At 64.9% G+C, this 25,621-nt stretch overlaps 1 protein-coding gene across 6 annotated transcripts; it reads left to right on the forward strand.

Moving 5' to 3' along the window:
- CHID1 (chitinase domain containing 1) lies at positions 1-25,621 on the forward strand. Of its 6 annotated transcripts, none has more exons than XM_004781132.3 (13): positions 1-90; positions 7,921-8,073; positions 8,599-8,748; positions 8,998-9,130; positions 9,814-9,858; positions 10,344-10,450; positions 10,768-10,829; positions 13,795-13,887; positions 17,093-17,194; positions 17,750-17,905; positions 24,945-25,025; positions 25,282-25,324; positions 25,442-25,621. In XM_004781132.3, exons 2-13 carry the CDS (start codon positions 7,963-7,965, stop codon positions 25,538-25,540), a joined length of 1,182 nt encoding a protein of 393 aa, XP_004781189.2. In that variant the 5' UTR covers positions 1-90; positions 7,921-7,962; the 3' UTR covers positions 25,541-25,621. The 6 variants fall into 6 exon arrangements, 5 of the variants coding, with proteins under 5 accessions (XP_004781189.2, XP_004781188.2, XP_044922774.1 ...); XR_201391.3 differs by lacking the exon at positions 1-90 and adding an exon at positions 97-262 and having other exon boundaries at positions 24,945-25,050; XM_004781131.3 differs by lacking the exon at positions 1-90 and adding an exon at positions 97-262.

The raw sequence follows: 25,621 nt of genomic DNA on the forward strand, positions 1-25,621 counted from the left end.
CCAGGCCTCTCTGGGAGGGCTGCAGAGGGTCAGCTGGCAGGAAATACGGGGAAGAGAAAGAAGGAAACAGGACTAGGAAGAGAGACCGAGGTTCGGTTCAGAAAGAAGCGTCTCGGCGGCGGAAATGGGGAAGCGAGCCAGGCCGCGCGCCCTGGGGCTGGAGGCGCAGAGCCGGCGGGACGGCCGTGCGGTTTTCTGCGGGAGACTGCCCGGAACAGCTAGGGATGGGGCGGGGGCGGCACGCAGAGGAAAACGCCTGGGGGTGAGGATCGCTGGCCACGTCGTGCCCAGTCCCCGCGGTGCCCATTCCTCCTGACCGCGCTGGGCTGGAGGGGCTTCTGCCTGCCTCTGGGAGGGCTCCGGCCTGTGGGAGCGGCCGCCGGCCGCCGCAGACCCTCGGGGCAGGACGGAGCCCCGGGGCTCGGCTGGCGGGGGCGCTCGATGTCCCGGGGCCACACGGACGCTCTGCGGCGGAGGACCGGGCCGCGCTTACTCGGGGGCACGTGCGGGACGTCGGGAGAGCCAGGAGGGAGGGTGGCCGCCAGAGGGGAAGGAGGGGCGCCGGGGGACGCGACTCCCGATGCTCACCGCGTGGGCGCCTCGCGGCAAGGCTGGGGCGCCAGCCCCCACCCCTACCCCCGCGGTCCCCAGCCCGGGCCCCGTCCCGGGCCCCCTGGCCTCTGCGGGGAACCGGGTCCTGCATCAGACCCCGGCCCGGCCCCGCCCGGCCCCGCCCCCAGCCCCGCCCCGCCCCAGCCCCGCCTTACACCGGGGCCCCGCCCCCGGGCTTCGGCCCCGCCCCCGCCCCGGCGGGCCGTGCGCGGCGGCTGCGCTCCAGCGTTCTGGGGCGGGACTTCCGGCAGCGCCTGCGAGCGTCTTCCGGCCGCGCGGGAGGCTGGTCCGGCCGGCCTCCGGTACCTGAAGGTGAGCCCCGCGGCGGGCGGCCGGGGAGGGGTCGGCGCCCCGCGTCTCGGCGCCTGCCGCGCCTCCTCCTCGCGCGGCCTCAGCTCCGCGCGGCCTCAGCTCCGCGCCGCGCAGTGGGCTCGCGGGGGACGCGTGTGCGAGCAGGAGGCGGGCGCGGGCGGGCGCGGGGGTGCGGGCGCGGGAGGCAGGACCTGCGGAGGAGACGAGTGTGCCAGCGCGCGGGGCGTGAGTGCGGTGGGCGTGAGCCGGAGCGCGCGGGTGTGTGCGTGCGGGCCGGCGCGTGCGAGCGGGTGCGAGCGGGTGTGAGGGAGCGTGCGGGCCGGTGCGGGCCGGCGCGACAGGTGAGAGTGCGGGGCCCGGGAGAGAACGGGCGTGAGAGCCGGTTCGTGCCAAACGGTGTGGGAGTGAGCGCGCGACGGAGGGCGGCCAGCACCTTGCTGTGCCTGGGCTGCCGAGCCAGGGCGTGGTGGCCGCCCTGTCCCAGAGGCCACGCCGGGGTGCGGGGCAGGTGGCCCGTGCGGGTTGGGGGACGCCGGGTGGGTCCCTCTGCGTTCGGCCGCGCGCCTGGAAAGCCGTGGACGCTGCGCTCTGGAAGGTCACGGGGCCCTCGTCTGCGCAGAGCCAGGGGACAGCGGGTTGGTGGCAAAATGGGCCCCGAGCCCCCTGCGGCGTCCGGTGTCCGTGGCTGTGTCGGGGGCGTGTCGCACGGGGCCGCGCCGCAGCTTCACTCCGGGCCGGACGCTCTCCGCTCCCTGGCCCGGGCCTGGCACGCCGCACGGGGGCACTGAGGGTCCCAGGGCCGTGCCCGTCCCGCCTCGCACGCTGCCCTGCCTGGCCAGAGCCGCTCGCCCGTCACGCGGGAGCGCGGTCGGCTGCGGGTCGCGTGCGGCCGAGACCGCGCGGGATGGACCGCGGCTTGCGGCGGAGCGGCCGGACTCTGTTGGCCAGTGGCTCGGGTGCGCCGCGTGCTGGTGACACGCTCCGGGCACGGCGGCCAGCGTTTCTCACGCTGCGTCGGACAGAAGAGCCAGACGGGTCCCTTTTTTTTAAAAATTTTAGGTATTTATTTGACAGACGGAGATCACAGGTAGACAGAGAGGGTGGGGGTTGCAGGCTCCCGGCGAGCAGAGAGCCCGCTGGGGCTGGATCCCAGGACCCTGAGACCATGACCCGCCCGAAGTTGGAGGCTTCACCCACTGAGCCACCCAGGCGCCCCCCCCTTTTTTTTGAAAGATGGATCCGTTTCGGGAGTGAGCCGGTGGCGGCCGGACCAGGAGAGAAGCGCAGTCCCCGCCGGGCTCAGCAACCGGAGCCGAGAGCCGGCGCTGGACGCTGAGCCCGCGGAGCCACCCAGGCGCCCCTAGAAATCAGTTTCTTTAAAATGAGGCGAGGAAGATTCGCAGCGTTTCCCGAGCGGGGGCCGCTCTGGTGAGCGGCTTTCACGCGACACACGCCTGTGCACACGCACACCTGTTCCGGCCCGTGACACACCGCTCCTGTGGGTCTCACAGAGCGCTTGAAGGCTCCTGCGGTGACGTGCGGTCCTTGGTCCGCACACGCTGGCAGTCCTCCCAGGAGCTCGGGGTCCGCGGAACTCGGGCTCTCCGTTGTTGGAGCAGATCGGAGACCCCTGCCTTCCAGGGCCCCTCTCGGGGACCCCAGACCTGAGCGGGTCACTGACACCACACTCTGCGGGCCGTGCTGCCTGAGGGAGGTCACTGGTGTGCGTGGGCAGCTGCAGAGAGCACGGGAGAATTTGCCCTCGGGCCTCGGGAGGGATGGCCATCCGCGGTGCTAGCAGGGCGCCGTGGGAGGTGCCAGACAAGGCCTCCCCGCGGCTTAGCCACCCCCTGCGCCCCCCCCCCCACGTCCCAGCAGCTCACACAGTGTGTCCTCCCCACCACAGGTCGGGCATTCGGTCTGGAAAGTGCATGGCCGGTCAGGGAGAAGCCCAGCACTCACGCGCAGCGCACTCATGACACCATCGCGCCTCACGCCGGGGCTGGCCGCTGGGCGCAGTCGGTGGCAGTGCCAGTCCAGGCCTTGCGCTCAGTCTGGCTCTTTCCGTTGCTGCCTCCACTGTATACAGAGCCGGGCAGGGTCCATCTCCTCCCCCAGACCAGCTCCGCTTCTATCCTTTCCTCCTTCCCCAAGGTGTGAAATAGGTCAAGGGGCAGGTGAGCCATAGGCAGAGGGGTCTCTAGGTGGGCGGGCGGTGAGTGGGGCAGCCGTCCGTGGACAGAGGACGTGGAGGCTACTGGGGCACACCCCAGGCTACTGTGGATTGCTTGAGGACCACCCTACCGCTTGGTTTCTCGTACTTTCCATACTCAGTGACCCAGACCTCCACTCTGGAGCCGAGCCAGAGACTCAGGTCATGGAGTGGGCCCAGGGGGGGCTGGGGTCAAAGGTGGGGGTGCCCGGCAGAGTAGGCCGTACTCCTCACACTCACCGCCCCACTCCACGTGGCTCCTGCCGGCAGGTGCTCTTGTCCGTGGATGCACAGCTGGCCTCTCAGCTCCGCAGCCCCCCGTGCAAGCACCTGTGCTCAGGTGTCTTTCTGGCCTCCTGGTGGCCAGGCCTCCGAGAGTGAGCCCCTCACAGCTTGGCAGCCTCGGTGTCGGCCTAACCCAATGAGTTTTGGGCCACCTGCCCTCTGCTGTGGCCGAGCTGTGGTCACAAGATGGGAGGGGCAGGGACTGTTGTCCTTGATGATTCTGATGCCAGGGAGTGTCAGAGAGGAGCTGCCGGGCGGGGCGGGGCCGCGGATGGCAGTCTGGGCCTGGGTCCTTGCTCCCGTCCCCACAGCCCCTTCAGAGTTGCCCTTGCGGCTGTGTCCCTTCTGTCCTCCTGTGAAGCCCTTGGGCCAGCCTTTTGTGCCTCCCTGCCTCTTGGGGAGGGACCTCCAGGGCTCCTCACCCTGGCCTCTGCTCTCCCAGGGCAAGTATGCCTTGCAGCTGCCCAGGGGGTGACGGCCCGAAGCCGTGCAGCCTGTGCTGCTCTGCCAAGGAAAGTCGCTGAAGAGGAGGGTCTGGGAGGAGGTGAACACAGGCTGCTGGCCAGGAGGTGAACGGGGGAGGGGATGGAGGGGGGGATGGGGGGAGGGGATGGAGGGGGGGATGGGGGGAGGGGATGGAGGGGGAGTGCTGCAGAAGGCCTGACTCTCCGCACATGACACGGCACGGTACACGGCACACCCTGCCGGGGGCTCTGGTGGCCCCATAGCCACTGCTCATCAGGAGGCTCTGCTGGCTCCCCGGGGCCTGTGGGGTCTCCTCTGCCTCTGCCACCAAGTGGCTCCTTAGCTGGTCTGGAGGGGGAGTCCAGCTGTGAGTCTCTGGACCCACACACTTGCACACCTCAGAGCCTCATTAAGACTACAACCAGCCTGGGCCTGCCTGTGACTCGACTGCCCTGGGAGTGAACCACGAGGAGGCAGAATGGCTGGGGGGTGGGGGTGGGGGGCAACAGAACCTGAAGGAACCACAGGCTCTTCAAAGGCCGGAGCAGGAGAGCCAGAAAATACAGCTGAGCCAAAAAGATGCAGGGTTCTCCGCTGATAGCTTCCTCCTTTACTTTGTAGTATCGCCCTTTCTGTACTTTGCTCTGTAGGTGTGTGTGCACACAGGAATTCTTAAATAAGACTGGGATCCTTTTGCATATGTGCGTTTCATAACATTTGCACCCACCAGTGCACTGTGCACCGAGCACCCCCGTACCTGTCCGGACTCCGCGTACGGAAGCGTGGGTTACCCTGTTGAGGCAGTGCCGTGATGAACCACCTCTGTTCCCCACAGAAGCGCAGGAGTCCCCCAGACTCTAATTGGTGAAAGGAAACGTATTGGAAAGTATATTTATGACTAGATTGTCATCCCAAAGGTGTGTGCAAATTTGGCGAGAGTTGTTGCTGCCCCAGGTCCACACTGTTAGCGCCGTCATCTCTGGTGCTCGCCAGCACTGGGTGTCCGCTCCTTCCTTCAATCGCTGGTGAAGCGGAGGTGCTGTTTCTGGGGCTTAGTGCCTCTCTGTGTAGTCCAGGAGATCTCTGTATATTCCAGGGCGTCTCTGCCTATTCCAGAGGATCTCTGTGTGTTCCAGGGGATCTCTGCCTATGCCAGAGGATCTCTGCGTATTCCCGGGGATCTCTGTGTACTCCAGGGGATCTCTGCCTATTCCAGGGCGTCTCTGCCTATTCCAGGGGATCTCTGTGTGTTCCAGGGGATCTCTGCCTATTCCGGAGGATCTCAGCATATTCTGGGCCACCTCTCTGTAGTCCAGGGGATCTCCACGTATTCCAGAGCGTCTCTGCCTAATCCAGGGGATCTCTGTGTGTTCCAGGATGTCTCTGAGTATTCTGGGGGATCTCTGCGTGTTCCAGCGGATCTCTGCATAGTCCAGGGGATCTCCGCGTATTCCAGGGCGTCTCTGCCTAATCCAGGGGATCTCCACGTGTTCCAGGGGATCTCTGCCTATTCCAGAGGATCTCTGCATATTCCAGGGGATCTCTGTGTGTACCAGGGGATCTCTGCCTATTGCAGAGCGTCTCTGCCTAATCCAGGGGATCTCTGTGTAATCCAGGAGATCTCTGCCTATTCCGGAGGATCTCTGTGTATTCCAGGGCGCGTCTCTGTAGTCCACGGGATCTCCACGTATTCCAGAGCGTCTCTGCCTAATCCAGGGGATCTCTGTGTAATCCAGGAGATCTCTGCCTATTCCGGAGGATCTCTGTGTATTCCAGGGCGCCTCTCTGTAGTCCACGGGATCTCCACGTATTCCAGAGCGTCTCTGCCTAATCCAGGGGATTTCTGTGTGTTCCAGGATGTCTCTGTGTATTCTGGGGGATCTCTGTGTGTTCCAGGGGATCTCCGCATAGTCCAGAGGATTTCCGTATATTCCAGGGCGTCTCTGTCTATTCCAGGGGATCTCTGCGTATTCCAGGGCATCTCTATGTATTCCAGGGGATCTCTGTGTGTTCTGGGGCATCTCTACCTATTCCAGGGTGTCTCTGTGTTACTGGCATCTCTGTGTCTGGGGCATGTATAACGTGGGGTACTTCTGCATTATGGGTCATCTCTATGTTACAATGTGTCTGTATTACACAGTATCTCTATTATGGGGTATCTGTATTGCGGGGTTTGCCTGGCTTTACAGGGTATCTGTGATTGCGTGTCTGTATGGGGTACCTGTGTGTTAGGGAGTTTGAGGTTCTGTGTAGTAAGAGGTATGACTGCACCTCTTTGTTTCCTATATTTTTGCAGTGGGGCATTTTTTTTATTGGAGTGTCTTTTTTCTTTTTTGTATAAGATTTTATTTATTGATTTATTTGGCAGCGAGATAGTAGGCAGAGCGGCAGGCAGAGGGAAAGGGAGAAGCAGGCCTTCCATCAAGGAGGGAGCCCAGTATGGGGCTTGATCCCACGACCCTGGATTGTGATCCGTGCCGAAGGCAGCTGCTTAACTGACTGAGCCACCCAGGCGCCCCTTATTGGAGCCTCTTGTTCTTTTTCTTTCTTTCTTTCTTTCTTTTTTTTTTTAACATTTTATTTATTTATTTGACAGAGAGAGAGATCACAAGTAGGCGGAGAGAGATCACAAGCAGGCAGAGAAGCAGGCAGAGAGAGAGGAGGAAGCAGGCTCCCTGCTGAGCAGAGAGCCCGATGCAGGGCTCGATCCCAGGACCCTGAGATCATGACCCGAGCTGAAGGCAGAGGCTTTAACCCACTGAGCCACCCAGGCGCCCCTTATTCTTTTTTTTTTTTTAAAATAAATATTTTATTTATTTATTTGACAGAGACAGTGAGAGAGAGAACACAAGCAGGGGGAGTGGGAGAGGGAAACACAGACTTCCCGCCAAGCAGAGAGCCTGATGTGGGGCTCAATCCCAGGATGCCAGGATCATGACCTGAGCCAAAGGCAGACTCCCAGTGACTGAGCCCCCCCAGGCAATCCGACTCTTTTTCTTGATTTGTAAGAGTTCTTTGTTCATTATGGATAGATAATGGGTAGGAATGCTTTGTGAAGTACGTTCTAATTTTTTTTTTTTTGGCTTATTCTTTAAATTTGCTTTTTTATTTCCTAAATTAAAGTGTCACTTTTTTATTTTTTAAAGATTTTATTTATTTATTTGACAGAGAGCGCACAAGCAGGGGGAGCGGCAGGCAGAGGGAGAGGTAGAATCAGGCCCCCCCCCCCCCGCCACCAGCAGGGAGTCCGATGCCCGGCTCGATACCAGGATCATGACCTGAGCCAAAGGTAGCTGCTTACCAACTGAGCCACCCAGGCGCCCTTAAAGTGTCACGTTTCTTTCTTTTTCTCTTTTTTTTCTTGCTTTCATAGGATTTTATTTATTTATTTGAGAAGAGAGCACAAGCGCGGGGGGGAGGGGCAGAGGGAAAGGGAGAAGCAAACCCCCCACCGAGCAGGGAGCCCAGCGCAAGGCTCCGTCCCAGGACCCTGAGAGCATGACCTGAACTGAAGGCAGAGGCTTTAGCGACTAAGCTGCCCAGGTGCCCCTAAAGTGTTACACTTCTGTGTAAGGAATTCCGTTGGCGTGTTCTTCCCTAACCTCCCGGCCGCTGGCGGACTTGGGAGGGCCTTCTCCGCCTGAGCGTGCAGAAGAGGACACTCATACTTTCTTCGAGTCCTTCCTGTGGCTCCGCTGTTTTACGCTTAAGCCCTCCCGTAGCCTGGATTTCTTTGGGTTGGTGGGAGGCAGCCGCCGTTTTCGCAGATGGCACCCATGGTCAGGGCAGCCCGGAGGCAGCGGGGAAGGGTTTCGGACGAGCAGCAGGGAGACCCCTTTCCGGGCGTCTGAAGAACGAGGGGCCGAGCAGGGCCGGGGGCTGGGCAGGCTGCTCAGGCTAGCCCTGGGTGGGGCTCTGTCCCGGGACCAGTGCCCAGGCCAATGCCACAAGGACCCAGGCCCCATGAGGGGCTCCTTTGGTAGAGGGGACACCGCACACTGCTGGTGGTCATGTGTGTTCTGCTGTCCCCGCAGCCCCCGGCCCCTGCGGTTGGAGCGCACTGTGGCGCTCCCGCCATGAGGACACTGCTCGGCGCGCTGTGGCTCGCTCTGGCCTGCAGCCCCGTCCGCACTACTCTGTCAAAGTCAGATGCCGGAAAGGCCGCCTCGAAGACGCTGCTGGAGAAGGTAGGCGTGTTCCGGAGGCTGGCTTCTTCCTGCCGCCTGGCGTCGTGTGTCGAGGCCTGTGATGCTGGACTCTGTGGGCCCAGAGCCTAGGGCCTTGGCCTCCTTGGGCGGCCGGCCGGTACTGCCCCAGGCTCTGGCTGATGGCCTGAGGGGGAGCAGTTTCTGGCGACGGGGCTGAGGGTGTGCCGGCCCTCGCTAGCCCAGAGTCAGCCTTCGCCCTGCCTCTGCGGCTCCCCGCGGCCGCGCTCTCATCCTGCGTTGTGGAGTTCTGTCACATGCGCGGCAGTCGGGGGATCCCTCGAGACACTCGCCACGCCTTTGTGCCATTTTGCTGGCATAGGAGAGTGAGTCCTTGGGACTGTCGGCTTGCTCAAGGGCGGGCCTTTCCCTGTGGGCTCCGGTCAGCGGCACCGTGTTGGTCGCAGGACACAGTGCCTGCCTGATCAGAGGACCGTTGCTCAAGGTCCTGTGGCCTGCCTGTGGTCGGCAGGCCCTGACCGCTTAGTCCTTTTGCTTTTATCTCAGACTCAGTTTTCAGAGAAGCCTGTCCAAGACCGGGGTCTGGTGGTGACAGACCTTAGGGCTGAGGATGTCGTTCTGGAGCATCGTAGCTACTGCTCAGCCAAGGCCCGGGAGAGGCACTTTGCCGGGGATGTCCTGGGCTACGTCACTCCAGTAAGCCGGGCCCTGGGGCGGGTAGGGAGGTTCCGAGGGCAAGGTGGCCACTGGAGTCCACCTTCCAGGGCTGTGCCATGCAGGGGCGTGGGGAAAGAATGATCGAACAAGTGACAGCCATCCCATGGGTTTTCCGGGGACTTGTCTTGCATGGCACAGGTGGGCCTGTGGTGTCCCGGTTCAGAGGTGTCTCTAGGGCCCTCTGTCCACAGCTACAAGCGCACTCACCTGTTCTCCATTTCCTGCCAGTGGAACAGCCATGGCTATGATGTTGCAAAGGTCTTCGGGGGCAAGTTCACACAGATCTCACCCGTGTGGCTGCAGCTGAAGCGGCGGGGTCGGGAGATGTTCGAGGTCACGGGCCTTCATGACGTGGACCAAGGTTCTCACGTTGCTGCTCATCTGTGCTGGTCCTGAGGGCTCAGAGGGTGTGAGTGCATGTCCGCCTGTGTGAGTGTGAGGGTGTAACTGTGTGGGGCTGTGTGTATAGCTGAGTGTGTGTGCAGGAGCATGAGACTGTCGGCCCTTGGCCCAAACTCTGTCCCCTCTGGCGGTTTGTATGCAGGGTCCAGGGAGGAGGTGTCTGGGAGGGCCCAGCTGTCTTGGCGGCCCCCTCTGTGAGCACGCACCCAAGTCCACATAGCTGTTCCCCTCTGCAATTTGAAGAGGGGAGGTGTTAGCTAGTTGTGGTGTTCCAAGACCTGAAGCCATCCCTTGATGCTGGACACAGGCTGGGCAGCACTGGGACCTGGCCCTCAGGCACCCTTTAGCTCCAAGAAACTGCCCCAGCCCCCTTGGAGGCCACCTTTGTCTAGATGTGGCCAGTGCCACCACTTTGTCTCGGGTGGCCCAGAGGTCTGACCTGCCCTGGCTGGTCCGTAGAGGGAGGAGAGGGGAGGGGAAGAGGAGGAGGGGCTAGGCCCACGGAGTCTCTCCTGCCGCCTCCCCTCTTCACGCCCGTTGCAGGTGCCCCCGCGCTCTCTCCCTCGGGAGGGGCCGCGGCGTCCTGCGGCGTCCCACGGCGTCCTGCGGCGCTGCTTTGACGCTCCTCTCCTCGTCCCACAGGGTGGATGCGAGCGGTCAGGAAGCAGGCCAAGGGCTTACGGATAGGTAAGTCCGGTGGGCCTGGGTTGTCAGGGCACCCAGCCTTTAAGCCACACGCTGTGAGGTAGAGGCCCTGGCAGGACTAGGCTGAGAGTGATGCCAGCCCTACCTGCCCAGTCCCGGGGCTCACAGCTGGCAAGGGTGTTCCCAGAGCACAGTGGGATTAGCGGGGTCTGGGGATTGGAGCAAGCGAACAGGTGACAGCTGCACAGGAGGAGCCAAGCCGGGTGGGGCCGGCTGGGGACTGATCCGGGTGGAGGACAGTCCGGAAGGAGCCAGGCAGTGAGGAGCTGGGAAGCTGGGGTCTGGGCATTCAGAAACTTGGCGTGTGCAGGGAGAGGGGGTCGGCATTACCCGATGCCCCCCACCGCCAGGTCACATGGGTGCTTAGCTGTGTGGTCATTCTGCTGTGTGTGGTGGCCAGGGGCTACCCTGAGGGCAGGGCCAGGTACAGAGGGGTCACTTTCCCTGTGTGGGTCTGTTCCCCCAAGTGCCCCGACTCCTGTTTGAGGACTGGACTCATGAGGACTTCCGGCATGTCTTGGACAGCGAGGACGAGATAGAAGAGCTTGGCAAGACCATGGTCCAGGTGGCCAAGGTGAGGCCTGGCACTGCATGGGCTTCCTCTTGGCCACAGAGGTCCTCTGGGCTAGGGAGGCCTCCCTTGGGAGATACCTGGCTGCCCACTGCCCTCCAGGCCCCCAGGGGTTGGGGTTGGAGAGACACATGCGTGAACAGGACACACGAGGCTGAACCCTTCTGCTCCTGGCTCCTGTTGGGACCCCCACACTGCCCCCTTCAAAGAGGGGCTTCGGGGCCTGCCATGACCTCCCCGATGTGTGGTGGCGGCTCTGTGACCTTCCCATCCACCCCTCCGAGCTACTGGACCCCCTTCACCTGCCCTGTGCCTTTCAGAGCCAGCACTTTGACGGCTTCGTGGTGGAGGTCTGGAGCCAGCTGCTGAGCCAGAAGCACGTGTGAGTGGGCTGTGGGCTCTTCCTGGCCCCCCGGCGTCCTGGAGGAGGCTGAAGGAAGGACTGAGGGAGCACGGTCGTGGGGAGGGCCCTCGTCCTCCACCCCGGGCACGGACGGCACCCCAGAAGCAGTCAGGGGCCAGCGTCGGGCCCTCACCACGCTGCATGGATGGGGAAGGGGGCGTGCTAAGCGTCCCCCAGGGATGCCTGCCGTGGGGGATGCCTGTGGCAACAGCACGGGTAGACTGGGACGTGAGCAGGAGCTCCTCTGCCGAGAAGAGGTCCGCAGAGTGCGGCTACGGAGGCATCCAGGGCGAGAGCAGCCGCCCAGGCCCGCAGGCTCTGCGTGCTCCCCTCGCAGTGGCACCCACACCGCCTGTGGCCAGAGTGACCAGCAGAGTGGGAGTGGTCAGGTGTTGCCTGCAGTGGCCACCACCCATTTCCGTCAGGGTCATAGGGTCAGCCCCACAAAGGACGGGGGTTGTCGAGCTCTCCTGTGCGGGCCGCTTTGGATGTTTGCACAGCAGAGCAGTGGTGTGACCTGCACGGGGCCGGGGGCAGCAGAGGCTGGCGGCCAGCTACCCCTGGCTCTGGAACAGCCATCCCCTTGCTCTTCTGCCTGGAGAAGTCTCAGCTCAAAGCCTGAGCCGCTCCCCCACCTCGCTTCTCCCTAGCAGGGGGCCCTGGGCTCGGGCGGCCCTCCCTTTCTGCCCTGCAGCTGCCGGCCATTCTCTGCCCACTCTGGGGCGGCGTCGGAGTGCCGGTGGAAGGCGTGCTATTGGCTCTCGTCTCTGCCTAGGGCCCGGCAGGCCTGGGGGCTCCCTGCCCAGGGTTGGAGGAGCAGGCCTGGCTGGGCAGCTGTGGCTCCCAGCACACTTGGGCCCGAGTCCGTAGCCCCGGGAAGGCCCTGAGGCCCAGTTTGTGGGGGAGGGTGGGTAGAGATAACGTGAGCCAAGTTGAGGGGCTTCCCGTGTTTGTCGGCAGCCGGCATAGGGCCGGTGTGCACGGGGTCCTGGCTCAGCCCAGAGACCCTCACCTCTCCTCCCAGGCAACAGCCCTGACAGGGTGACCTTGCAGAACCTTCTGGAGGTGGAGCTAGAGCCCTTTCCTTGCAGCTTCTCACCAGGCAGCTTGATTCTGCCCGCTCACTGCAGGGGTGGACACCTGAGCCGCAGCTAGGACGGAGCAGGCACGTGTGACGGGCGGGCCAGCAGGGCGGGCGGGCCAGGTGGAGTGAGGCGGAGAGCAGCCGGCGGAGCAGATGGCTCGGGCCACGTTGCTGCCTGGGAGCCATCTCCCAGGACGGGATGGGCCAGGCTGCAGTGAGGCACGATGGGAATAGTTCACGAGGCCGTCCCCACCTGTCACCGTCTTCGGGGCGTCTGACGAGGTGTCCGAGGGCACCATTTCCTTCTGGAGAGGTCAGCCCGGAAAGGCCGTTGTGGGCAAATGCTATGGGGCACATAGCCTGTGCGGTGTGGTGGGGACGACAGCACAGTGCTGCCTGGACGGCCTGGACTCCAGGGTCTGGCGTCCTCCGGCCTCCCTCCCACGCAAGTCCTCTGGGGAGGAGCAGGTGGTCTGAGCAGCTGGAGCAGGCAGGGCGGGCGCCAGCGAGTGGCCTGGTCCCCACCATGCGCGCCCAGGGCACACGGGTGACCCTGGATTCACAGCTGGTGAGTGCCGCCCCCGGTGCACAATACCAGCCGTCCCTTCTCACAGAGATGCAGTCCCAGGGCCGTCCGGAAAGCAAGGAAAGCTGCTGACGGTGCTGACGGTGCTGTAGACACCGTGACAGCTGCTGGCAGCATGGGTGGGCACGTGCCCTGCAAGGTCCTGACCGGGGCCCAGGCCGCCTCGTTGCAGGAGAGACTCCCCCACGCCAGGCCCCACTCCTGCTGAGCCACGCTCCCACGGTCGGTACCCAGCCCGTGCTTGTCCAGACAGCCGGGGCCGGACCTGGACCCTGCGCATGTTTGTGGGGCCTTGAGGTGGGCACTGGGCCCTGTGCCCTGGCTGTGCGAGGGTAGCCAGGACAACACCCCCCATCCCTGCCGGTGAGCATCCCGCTGCCCCAGCCCTTCTGATTGGCCCCGTGCGTGGGCACTGGACTCACTGTGCTCTGCAGACTGGGCCCAGGCCGGACAGCCCAGGAGCAGCTTGGCTGCCTGCCTGCAGGGCTCCTGGGTGCCTGTCCCTTGATGGTCCTTGCTGCATGACCTGAGGGGGTGGGGTGGAGCCGGGTTAGTTTCCATTCCACTGGCCATACCTGGTGTGCCTCTAGGGGCCAGAGGAGCCCATGACTGCAGCTCCCTCTGTCCCCCACCTGGTGGCCCACTTCCTATTGAGACATGTCCAGGCCCAAGTGGAGAGTCGCACCTGCTGCCCACCCACGGGTGTTCCTTCTGTGTGTCGCAGGGCCGAGGATACCCCCAACCCTAGGCCTGAGACAGACAGCTGTGTCTGGGTCTTCCAGGCTCGGGGGTGGCCACAAGAAGGGACTGGGGAGTTACGGCCAGTGCTCTGGGGCGCTGGGCTAGGACACCACCTCAGCACAAGGCCTGGTTGGTGCAGCTGCCCTTGCTTTTCCTGTCCCGAGGCACCTCGCAGGTGCTCTGTGACACCCAGTAGGTCAAGTGGTGTTTTGTGGCCTAGACTGACCCAGTCACCAGCAAGTCAGCACCCAGGACACCTGTAGGTCCTTCCTCACCCCTGGGCCAGGCTATGTGTCTGGGAGATATTCTGAGGGTGACCCTGAGCAAGGAAGGACAGGAACCAGCCACATTCTGAGCAGGCCCAGTTTGGGGGAGGGTGGCCCCTGCGGGAACTGCCAGGCCGCCTTGAGCGTCTGCATGGTGCAGGGCCACACTGGAGCCCTCCAGGATGCTAAGTGCCCATACAGGGGCGCCGGCCCCGTAGCAGGTCAGGCCCCTGGCCTTCCTGTCCCTGATCTCCGGGTTCTTCGCAGGGCTCTCATCCACATGCTCACCCACCTGGCCGAGGCCCTGCACCAGGCTCGGCTGCTGGCTGTCCTGGTCATCCCACCGGCGGTCGCGCCCGGGTGAGTACCAAGCTTGCTGGGGGCAGGCCGCTCCTTCCTGGTCGGTGGCAGAGTGGGGTGGGTAGATGCCGTGGCGCTGGGGACCCGCGTCAGCCACTGCGGCATGTCCTTGCACAGCCGCAGCGGAAGGCTGCGCCCGTCCCCCCCAAGCATTGGGAGACGTTAGAGGTTCTTAAATTTGAAGGGCCACGTCTCTTAGACACTTCCACTCACTCTCAGGTGCAGTCCTAGACCTTCCCCACGACATAGGTCCTTGGGCGGTCAGGGCCATGTGGTCACCCGGCCTCCTTCCCCAGCCCAGCTCTTCACCCTTCTGGACCCCAGGGGACAGGGAGGCTGAGCAGGCCAGGCCCTAGTTGTAGGAGCCATGTCCCCTCTCCCCAGGACATCACCTGGTGCCCGGCACCACGGATGCTCCAGCTCTGTCATGAGGACCGGGGCAGACCTGGGGTCCAGGGGCGTTGTTGGGGAGCTGGCCACAGAGGTCTGGGTGGGACCAGCTGGGGGCTCTGTTTGGCCTTTGCTAGCCTGGCGCCATGGCCCACAGGTACCTGCTGCTGTCCCACCGCTGGCCCGGGAGGAAGCAGCTGGCCCCCCATCGAGTGGCCACAGGGTGGTGTGCTGAGGGGGGGAGCCGCACAGGGGTGCCTTGGGGGCCTGGGATGTCCAGCCGCGGTTCAGAGCCCAGCGGGCTCGCGGAAGCGCCAGTTGCCACACGGAGCCTGCAGGTCACTCCAGCGGCTACAATAGCTGCTCCCTGGGACAGCCCCGGCCTGGCCTTCATGCCCCACAGTCCCCACCATGTGCCACCAGAGGCTGTGGGCTGCGCCCCTGTGCCCTTTGCATGACTAGGGCAGCGCTCTGCTAGCGGAGTTTCCTCCCCGCGCTGTCAAGGTCCTCAGTCGACACCTGTGTCCCCAGGCCGGCAGCTCCCTCCTAGAGCGGGGCGGGCGCCGCTCAGCCCAGGAGGGAGCGCGGCCGGGGCCCCATCTGTCTGTCTGTCCTTCATGCTGCACGTACAGACGTCGGTGTGCATGTTGGTGAACGTGTGTGGGCTGCGCGTGTCCTGAGGCTCTGGTGGGGCTGCTGCTCCCAGGGCAGCGGCTCTTGTGGCTGCCTGAGGGTGGAGCTCAGGCTAGGCCTGGAAGAGGAGCTTTCCTCTGCGAAGGCCGAGGGACAGGCCCTCTAGAGCCTGTGGGCTTGGCTACGGCACTTGGTGCCCATTTCCCGGGTCTCTCAGATTCTGTGGGTGGCTCGGGGAGCGGAGCCGGCTTGGCTTTGTCATTGTTTACAGCCAGGAGCCACCCGTGGGATGGGTGCAGGGGGCACCGTCCTCAGAGGCGGGGCCGGAGTGCCCACCTGCGGCGCTCTCCACAGAGCCTAGCGGCTTCTGGCACGGGCACAGGGCAGGGGTGCGGAGGATGCGCTGGAGAGTCGGGGTGGTGACGGGTTAGCCGCCCCTCGGGGCCACCCCCCTGGGCCTGGCCTGGAAGGGCAGGGGGACTGCGGTGGGGTGCATCCATGCCCAGGGGTTCTTACTCTGAGCTCCTGGCACCGAGGCAGGAAGTAGCCCGCCCCTCACTCTTCAGCCACCAAGGGCACATGCGCCGTGCTAAGGCAGCTGAGGGGGGATCTTGGGTGGACCATGGCCAGTGTGGTCAGGGCTGAGGGTGGGGCTTTCAGCTGTGATGGACGCCCCTCCTGGCCACCTGGGTGTGCACTGTCCCAGCTGTACCCAGCCCAGTGTTTCCCCGAGGCTCTGGCTGGTGGTGGCCCACAGGAGCTCATCCCGTGGACGTCAGGGACCCCATACACACTTGCTGACAGCTCCCCAGCAGGCCCAGCAAATCCTGCGTCCTGGCATTTTCTGTGGCAGGATGTCATCATGTAGTGGGACGCCATCGTCCCGTTGTCCACCTCCCGAAGGCCTGCTAGTTCGGGCAGCCGTGCTGACTTCGAGCCCTGCCTGTGGGGTCGCAACCATGCCCCGTGGAGCTGCTACCCTAGAGCCGTCACTCATCTGTGAGCTCCGGTGGAGGAGGAGCCGAAGGCTTGGGTGGCCCCCAGGCCTGTGGGGAGCAGATAGGGAGAGTGTGGGCGGTGGCCCCTGCCTTCCACACACCATCTCTCAGGTGCCCAGCAGGGCTGTTGTGGGGGCCGCCCCGTGGCTAGTGGCAGAGCCCAGTGGCCACACACAGAACCTACACTGACCCCAAGGAGGACTGGGTGCCAGAGAGCTGGTCGGGGGTAGGACTTGGGGTTTACCACCAATAGGTGACCCCTCTCTGGTGTCTGGGGGCAGATAGAGGAGAAGGGGGGCAGCGTCGAGCCACAAGCATGCGGCCGGGGGGGCAGGGAGATGGGGCAGTGTCCTCCCGGGGGAAGAGATCGGTCGGCACCATGGGAAGTGGGGTCCCCTGGGGTGCCTGAGTGGCTCAGTGTGTTAAGCCTCTGCCTTCAGCTCAGGTCATGATCCCACAAGCCCCGCATCGGGCTCTCTGCTCAGCAAGGAGCCTGCTTCCTCCTATCTCTCTGCCTGCCTCTCAGCCTGCTTGTGATCTCTGTCTGTCAAATAAATAAACTCTTCAAAAAAAGAAATGGGGTCCCCAGCAGGTTGGGGTGACTGCAGCAGTGGGGCCGAGGGCAGACATGGCCGGTCAGGGTGACGGCGGAGGGAGGTCTCCGTGTGGGGTGAAGCAGGAGGGGCTGACGGCAGAGCGTTTGGGGGTCCTGGGGAGGGCAGCAGCTGTGGAGGCGCAGAGGCTGGGAGCTGCAGGAGGAAGTTAAGGGGAAGACAGACCCCAAGGGGGTGGCAGTGGCTGCAGGGCCCCACCCTGCCCAGGCCAGCCAGCTCGGTGAGCAGGAGGAACCGTCTGGACGGGAGGCAGGGAGGGCCAGGACGGAGAGAAAGGAGCCTTTGCGTGAACGCCAGCACTCGGCTCGATCTGGTGGCCTTCTCAGCCCATCCCTGCTCTTGGAGTGTGGCCCTGACTTGGCTGTGGGCTGGACCCTTGAACTGAGTGACAAGTCACTTTCCGGGGAAAGTGACCTGCAGCCCTCCGCCAGTGGAGGAAGGAAGGGGCGTGGTCTGGGAGCCCCCGCAGCCGGCTTGCTCGGGCCTTGGGTGGGCTCAGGTGCCCGCTGGAGGTGGGGCTGGCTGGGCTGTGGGCGATGGGCAGTGGAGGACGCGCGGCTCTTGTCGCAGGACCGAGCAGCGGGGCGTGTTCACACACAAGGAGTTTGAGCAGCTGGCCCCGGTGCTGGATGGCTTCAGCCTCATGACCTACGACTACCCCACAGCACAGCAGTGAGTGTGTGCGCCAAGGGCCCCGTGGGTTCTGTGCCTTGGGACAGAGATGCTCACTTCTGGGGCCTGGACACTGGACAGGCAGAGGGGGCAAGGCCTGGTTGGCCAGCAGCGTGCGTGGGGCCGTGCTGCTGTCAGCTCTCGTCTCCAGGGACGCAGGGGGCCTGCTCCCTTTTCCTCTGAAGCCCACAGTTGCCTCTGCACTGAGCAGCCTTCACATTCTCGGGGCATGTGAGGGGAGAGGACAGCTCTCATGGGAACACCGTCGTGGGGTGTCCATCTGTGCCAGCATAGTGGCCGCTGGCACTGGGCCTGCCTTGTTGCTAAGGAGAAGCTGCTCCTCTGGGTGGGGTCCCTGCCCCCAAGGGAGCCCGGGGCACGGGCGGAGTCACGGTGCTGTCCGCCCGGAGGCCTGGGTCCAGCTGGAAGGTGCTGCCTGCTGTCTGCTGCCTTCCTTCCCCCCGTGCGGCCCGCTGCGCCAGCCTGGGGTGCCCATAGGACGTGGCGGGAGGCCTCTGCCTGCGGCTGAAACCCGCTCCTCCCTCGCTCCCACAGGCCTGGCCCCAATGCACCATTGTCCTGGGTTCGAGCCTGCGTCCAGGTCCTGGACCCCAAGTCCAAGTGGCGCAGCAAGATCCTCCTGGGGCTCAACCTCTATGGCATGGACTACGCAGCCTCCAGGGACACACGCGAGCCTGTCATCGGGACCAGGTGAGCCCAGCGTCCCCATGATGTGGCACAACCCTCATTCCTGTGGGTCTGTGAGTCTCCCGGGGGTGGTGGCTTAGAGCTGGGGAGGGGCCGGGCAGGGTCTGAGCCTGTCGGGTTGGGGGGCACTGTCCTCGCACTGCCGCCAGGACACCCCTTGACCCCTTGAGGTGGCGCCCCGTCCGCAGGCAGGCAGACCGCCTGCCCAGTGCGAGAGGCAGGCAGGCCTGGCCCAGGAGGCCCTCCGTTCGGGCGCACACCCACTCCGTGTGGGGTCGTCTCCTGCCCAGGGCCCCCTCGTGGCTCTTCCCTCCCTTCTGCGGTGGCAATTCTGTCAGCCTCATCCGGCGCTGGTTGTTTGGAAGGTGCTTCTCCTGGGCGTGTGGCCCCAGGCTGTCTCGTCCCTGTCTTCCTGCCACAGCTGTCCGGCGACACGGCGCCAGGCACACTTTGGTGGCCGTCCTGTCACATGTTTTCCTTTCTGTGTTTTGCACTCGGTTTGCGTTGAGTTTTGGGACCCGTGTGTTTATACTTTTAATGAAATTTGGAAAAATGTTGGCCAGTTTCTTCCAATTCTTTTTTCTGTCCCGCTTTTCCTCTTCTACTTCGGGCTCTCAAATCCGTGCGTCAGGTCAGTCGTCCCCGCTCGCTGGCACGCGCGGCCTTTCCTCTCTCGCTCGGTGTTCACTGGTGTTCCGTGCCCGTGGCTCGCGTGCTGTCCCCTCGCTGCCTTTCCCGCTCCCGTGCTGTGGGGCTCACGTCCAGAGGTCCGTGCTGGGTGGCCGACCGGGTCCCCCGCTCCTCGCACGTGTGGGCTTGGCTGCAGCAGCCACGCTCGGAGTCCGGCCGCCCCGGGTCCGCTCTGCCGGCGCTCCTCTCCCGTGCTCCTGGCTGGCCGTTGCCCTGCGGACCTGTGCTCCTGGGGTGGACTCTTCATTTGAGGCGTCCGGACGCCGTGCGGGCTGGCCGCTCTTCGGAGCGCCGTCCCGTCGGCGCGGACGGGGTCCGCACGCTGCGGCCTGGGGGCCTGCCTGTCGCGCCTGTCGCGCCTGGAGTCCGCGCGCTGCGGCCTGGGGGCCTGCCTGTCGCACCTGGGGTCCTTGCCGGCACTTTCTCTGTGGGTCACCTGCAGGCCTGCCTCGGCCAGGGACCCGGCGTGTCATCCTGGGCCGGGGGCTGACTGCTCAGTGTGCTGCCCCACCAGGCCTGTGTACGCCTGTCCGGACCTGTTGTCCGTGGAGACCCTCCAGCAGTTTCCGGGGGCGGAAGCTGTTCGGTTGGCCCTCGGCTAGACTCGCGTTCTGAGGGGCTGCTCCTAGCCACCTACCCTGGTTGGAGCAGGGGGGCTTCCCTGTTTCCTCCAGGCCCCTCCTGCTCTGAGGGCTTGGCTTCCAGGACAAGGAAGAATGCCCGTGGGGGGGGGGGCACGACCACCTCTCACTTCGGCTGTCCCTTCCTTTGGGGGGACATCAGGATCTGCTCTGCTCTGTGGCGGGGACGGACTGGTGGTGGCCTCACCAGGACCACGTCCTGTGTCTGCACAGCTGATGCTGGGGTCCAGTGCAGGCCTGTAGTGCCCACCCCTCACCTGCCCCTGGCGCCGGGCGCACTCCGTCTGAACAAGGACCTGCCCCTCTCTGCTGGGAAGGGCCTGGGGAGGTGGCGTGGCGGAAACAGCAGGAGCCGGGACAGGAGGCCAAGGGCTGGCTCCTCAGCTGCTGGGGGCTGAGGTGGTGCCTGGCCAGTTGGCAGGGACGCCGCCCCATCTCCCCGAGGCAGACTGCGGTTCTCGGCACCGGGCCGCCCCGTCCCCGAGAGCTCCCCGCTCCTCTTCATCTGTCCTGGCCAGGGCTGCTCTGTGCTCCTCCTGCGCTGCCCCTCCACCATGGCAGCCCCGCACTGATGGCATTGCTGAGAAAGTTCTAGAAGCACTGCTGGGGGCCCCTGCTCTGCCTGGTGTCCCTGACCCAGGTGCCCGGCTCATGGAGGCAGTGGCAGAGCCGTGTCCAGAGCTTGGGCTCCCAGCACCAACCCCCAGGCCTTCAGGGAGCCTCGCAACCCTGTGTACCGACCGGGCGACTGGGCGTAGGATCCTGCATGTGAGGCCAGAGGGCCCCAGTGCCCCCTGCCTACCCCTGCTCCAGCCTCGGGCTCTGCTGGCCCAGGTCTGTGCAGCCAGGAGGCGGAAGCCCTGTGGTGCTCAGGCCGCCTGCACTTCCGTACCAACACTGCGGACCCTCACTGTCCCCAGTCCCGGAGACTGGGAGTCCCAGAGGCAGGAGCTGGCAGGACGCCCACCCCCGCCCCCGAGGCCTCTCTCCTCGGGTGCGGATGGCCGTGCTCTCCCTGGGTCCTCATGGGTCGTCCCTCCGTCCCTCCGTGCAGGTCTGTGTCCTGATCCCCTCTTCCTGTAAGGACCCCAGTCACATGGGATCAGGGCCACCCCAGGGACCCCGTGTCCCCTCCAGCACCTCTGTGGAGGCCGCAGCTCCAGATGCGGCCCCATCCTGGGGTGCTGGGGGTCAGGGCTCCAGCATGGGGACCTGGGGGACGCAGTTCATCCCTGCCACCACCTCTGGGGGGAGAGTCACCGTATTCACTTGGGGTGGGCCCACAGTAGTACGTGGCGTGGATCCTCAGGCTTGTTAAGCCCCAGTCTAGCCGTGAGTCCCACACCCACCACCTGCCCTCAGACTTGCGGGACTTCTGGCTGCCCCCCCATCCTGCTCCTCACCCCCTTCGGAGATGTCCCCCACTCGGGCTGCAGCCCACTCCCCTGCGGGCAGGAGGCCGAGGAGAGGACGGCATGGCTCCAGCCTGAGGGCAGCGGGTTGGTGGGAGGCTGTCTGCGGGCCCAGAGGATAGGGCTGGGCCGTGTGTCCGGGATAAACACGGGCGGCCCTGTCCAGTCAGGCAGGAGGCCACCACCCAGCCTCCGCGTCCCCCGGCGAGCAGATGGCAGCTCAGCAGGGCCTCCCGTGTGTCAGAGTGGGCACAGTGCTGAGCTGGCAGGGCAGCGGCCCATGCATCTCAAGGGCACGTGGAGGTCAAGCCGCCTGTCCCACTTCAGCCCTGACTTTTGGGTGTGTCCCATAGAGATGGGCTGAGGGACCTTGGGTGGCGGTGACAGGCCTGTGGCCAGCAGGCAGGGGCAATACTGTCGCCTCTGGGCATTGGGTGCTGACCGACCTGAGGATTTTGAAGCAGGCAAGGGGTCACGTCTGCTTCTCGGGAGGGCCGTGGCGGCAGGCTACCCCAGAGTCCCCTCCACCCCAGGCCTCTGCCTGCCTCACTTTAGAATGGGGCCAGGCCTGGTGCCCTGAGACCAGGCAAGAGACTGTGGTCCTGCTGGTGGCTCCCGGGTCCTCCTCGTCCCCCTCCCCCGTTTCTCCCCTTGTCCCCTCACAGCCCCCGGGTGATCACAGGCTGCAGGGCAGAGGGGCTGATGCCGCAGGCTTTACCTGGTCTTTTATCTGCCTGTGTGGTGGGATCCAGGTGGATAAAAGTGTCCTTCGTCCCCAGGGATGTTTGAGGGAAGGAGTAGGTGCCCCCAGGGGGCCCACCTCCTGCTTCACTTCCCCCTCCCCTGGGAGTCCCCCTCTGGATCAGGGCCGCACCCTCCACGGTGGGCAGGAGAGGCCATGGTGGGGGGAGTGCCTGGGGGACTGGCTTCTGAGCCCTGTGAGGAGCCCCCAGGGTCCCGGGAAGGGCTTCTCACTGGTCCAGTGGCAAACAGGGCTGCAGTTCCAACAAGGGACCCTTGAGCCCCAGATGAGGTGTGGAGGGGCAGACACATGGCCCTCAGTGTGGTCACTCCCCACAGTCCCCCATGCGGTCAGATTCACGTTTAGGGGGCCTTTGCCAAAGCGGGGTCTCAAGCAGAGCATGTTCCTGGCACAGCACCTTCTCTAGGCCTCGCGGCACGGTGAGCTGGCCCGGTGGAAGGCACACGGGGCTGCTGGGGATCAGGAGTGGTGTCCCCTGCCTCCGCAACAGGGGAGTCGAGCCTAGGGAGGGCATCACATCCCCCACCCCAGGTCAGTCTGGGGTGAGAGCTACAGTCCAGACAAGGACCGCAGCTCCTGGTGAGAACAAAGGGCACAGAGTGGGGTGATGGCGGCTGGCCCCCCCAGTGTGGGCTGAGCACTCTCCCCACACCCGCATGAGCCCCTCTGCACCTGAGTGCCTCCCACCGATGTAACAGCAACAGGGAGCTGCTCCTCGGGCCCCTGTGGGTCTGTCTCCACCTCCTTTGCCCACAGCCTGATTCTTCCGGGCAGTCCTCCTGGCCTGCGAAGGGGCCTGACCTGGGTGCCCCTCTCAGGACCACACCTCTTTGATCTGGAAGCCACATGTTAGAGCTCAGCTCAGCAAGGCTCTGGATTGAGGCTGGGGAGGGGGTGGGGGGGCCCTGGTCGGGCACCCTAGAAAGGCAGTTCACCAGGAGACACACTCTGGCCAGTCCCCGCAGGAACCTGCAGTGATGCACCCTGTTCCCCACGCAGCTGATGATGGGCCAGGTGTGGGGTGCTGGGGGGCCCCGCAGTCACTCAGGCTCACCAGCTCTGCATCAGGAGCAGCCGGGGCAGCCTGTTTCAGGGTCGTCTGCCATCCCTGTCTTGGCCTCTCCGACGCTGAGCCCTGGGCACATTGCGGCAGGTGTCCCCAGTCCCTTTCAGGGAGTGTGGGACCAGCCACTTCACCATCTGCTCGGCCCCAGACAGAGCCAGGAGCCTGTGGTGGGGCAGGAGGCCAGCTCCCTCAGGCCTGGCTTGTGGCCTCCTGGCCTCTGCCAGCCGGGCCTGGGTTCTGTGACTGCCAAGGGAGCCTCAGGGACCGTGGTCTGCAGTGCCTGAGCGACCCTCCCAACTTACTAGTCTCTGCTGGCCACCCCCAGACAACACACAGGCCTGTCATGACCATGGCCAGGCTCCTCTGTGTGGCCTGGTCAGTCTCCAGCTTTGGGGATTCTGGGCAGCTGTGAAGCCCCCAGAGGTGGTGTGGGTCTAGGTACTGATCTGTAGAGCCCCGTGCCTGCCAAGTCCTGCCCAAGAGGCCGTCCTGCTTCGCTGGCGGGCCGAGATGTTCCGTAGGGCCTAGCCAGCCCCACGAGATCCCCCGCACCAGTCCAGGTAGACACCTGTTCTGAAGCTCTGGGGCCTGCAGCCCCCACCCGGCGGGGCCTCTCCTGCCCCTGCCCGGGGATCCCTCCAGGACCCCAGGGAAAGGCAGCCCCAGCTGGACCACAGCCAGATGGGTCCCTAACGGGCAGGTCGTACTTGGCAGTCTCCTTGAGATCCAGGGCTCCAGAGCGTCTCAGGCACTCAGGGGCTTGGGGATGGACACTTCCCGGCAAGGCCAGTCCCTGTGGCCTGACAGCAGTGCTGGGAATCAATCCCACTCCTCCTGGTCAAGGACAGCAGGTCTGTGCAAAGGCCCCATGGGCGGGGAGCTGTAGGGTGGAGCTCGCAGGCAGGCTGCTGGGTCCCCATCGCCATGCCCCATCTCACTCCAGCAGCCCCTGGGCGACCTCCCTGGGCTGCTTCTTGGGTCTGAGTTCCTGGGGCCCTGGGCCTTGCTTTGGTCTTCGTCACCCTTTCTTTTGCTGGGTCCTGCTGCCCAGCAGCCTGCTCTCGTCTTGGTCCTGGGCCTCCTCGTGCACCTTGCTTGGAGGGTGCCCATCCTCACGGCCTGGCTTCCCGGATGCCTTCTGCTGTGCTCTGCCCATGAGGGGCAGCCCTGGGGGGGCTCCGCTGCCTGTCAGGGGGCCCTGCAGGCCAGGGTCCTCATGTCACCCAAGACGTGACTGGCCCGGAACCCACTGAACTTCTAGCGTGGGCCTACATCAGGGAGACCCTGCGCTCCCCACCCCCAGCCTGAGAAGACTCACACGGCCTTTGGGGAGGTGGGGTCGGGACCGCTCCGAGGGGGCTCCGGGTCGGCAGGGCCTGGGGTGCGGTTGCTCTGGCTGCGGCAGGACCGGCAACAAGGAGAGGCCACTGGGCGTGTGGATTCTGTGCTCGGTGTTTGTCAGGCCCTGGGCCCCCTGGCCAGTGGGAGGTCAGGAATCTGGGCTGGCGGGGACCTGAGGTCGGGGTGCGGGCAGGTCCGCAGGCCAGCTCGGCCGCGGTCCAGCATGGACGGCTTAGACTTGGCCCAGCCTGTCGCGTGCCTCCGGTCTCGTGGGGGCAGGGGTCCCAGCGCGGCGTGCAGGGGGACCTCAGGCCCTGCCACAGCAGGTGAGAAGCCACAGGCTAGTTTCCTTCGGAGCCGCGGGGCCCCTGCACCCTTCTCCCCTCCCTGGCTGGGGCGGGTCTGCACACGCGCATCCTGATTCGGTCTGGCCTCGTGGTACTTTCCAATCTGAGGCCTTGTCTCGGCGGGGGAGGCGTCCTTCACACCCACAGACTCGGCGAGGCCAAGCCTGCCAGGCAGGCCCGTCCGGTGCCTCCATCTGTGTGGCTGGCACCTGCGATTCCATAGTTTCCTCACCCAAAGAGAAGCCCTGAGCCCCCTTAGCAGCAGTGCCCTGGACGACTGGTGAGCACAGCCGCGTTCTCCTGTGACACTCAGCAGTCCCACGAGCGCCAGCTCTGCCCCCACACGCACATGCCCTCACTCTGTGCACACGGACACTCGTGGGGCAGATCGAGGACACAGCCGGAGGCCCAGTCGGGACGCCCAGCGCCTGGGTGCCGTCGCACACTTGCCGCGCAGCCCCAGGTGCCGCCGGGCCCGGGCCCGCATCTCAGCAGCCGTCAGTCGCCATCTCGTCCTTCCCCTGCCCCCGAGGGAGGACTCGGCCCCCAGCCCACACGGGCCCAGGGCTGCGGGTCCCAGGCGCTGTCCTGGGCTCCCGTGTCGGGGGTGCACACGTGACCCTCCCACAGTGGGGGTGCTGCGGGCGCTGCCTACACCGGCCGGGGTTGTAGCCGCCACGTCCTGCTGCCTGCCTGTGACAGCCCCAGCTGGCGTGGCCCCTTCAGGTGTCCGGACGGTCTCCAGGACGCCCACACCCATGCCGCGCGCCCCCCCCCCCCAGGTACATCCAGATGCTGAAGGACCACAGGCCCCGGATCACATGGGACAGCCAGGCAGCAGAGCATTTCTTCGAGTACAAGAAGTGAGTGTCCGGCTGGAGACCCTAGGTGAGGGGTGCGCCTGCCCAGGCTGGCCAAGGGCTCCGGGGCCAGCAGCCTGAGCACCGCCTCCCGAGGGCTGCGTGGCCCGAGCAGTGGGACCCGTGGAGGGCCCTTCCCTGCGGGATGCAGAGACCTCTGCTGGAAGGGGAGGCGGGGCCGGCTCCCCCTTCGCCTGGGGATGGGGGTGGTGGGAGGAGCAGAGGCCGCAGGAGGCCCAAGGCCCATCTTCTTTTGCAGAAGCCGAGGTGGGAGGCACGTGGTCTTCTACCCAACTCTGAAGGTATGCGTGGGCCGGCCTTGATGCTGGGGGTGGGCAGCAGGTGTAGCCCCTCCCACAATGACCCTTGCCCTCAGCGAGGAGGCGGGGAGGCCTGGCTGACGCTCCCTGTGGTGGCAGTCTGTGCAGGCACGGCTGGAGCTGGCCCGGGAGCTGGGCGTCGGCGTGTCCATGTGGGAGCTGGGCCAGGGCCTGGACTACTTCTACGACCTGCTCTAGGCCTGGCCGTGAGCAGACGTAGGCTTCCCCAGCGACACAGTGACCGGTTCACACGCGAAATACAGACTCTTCTCGGTTTTC

Source organism: Mustela putorius, unplaced genomic scaffold (genome assembly GCF_011764305.1).
Source record: "Mustela putorius furo isolate JIRA1106 unplaced genomic scaffold, ASM1176430v1.1 tig00000127_pilon_pilon_pilon, whole genome shotgun sequence".
In the NCBI taxonomy this organism is placed as follows: Eukaryota; Metazoa; Chordata; class Mammalia; order Carnivora; family Mustelidae; genus Mustela; species Mustela putorius.

Coding starts and splice junctions, on each gene's coding strand:
- CHID1 (XM_004781131.3), top strand. CDS start 125: ATGGGGAAGCGAGCCAGGCCGCGCGCCCTGGGGCTGGAGGCGCAGAGC. Junction 10,451..10,767: donor CCATGGTCCAGGTGGCCAAG/GTGAGGCCTGGC, acceptor TGTGCCTTTCAG/AGCCAGCACTTTGACGGCTT. Junction 17,195..17,749: donor GACTACCCCACAGCACAGCA/GTGAGTGTGTGC, acceptor TCGCTCCCACAG/GCCTGGCCCCAATGCACCAT.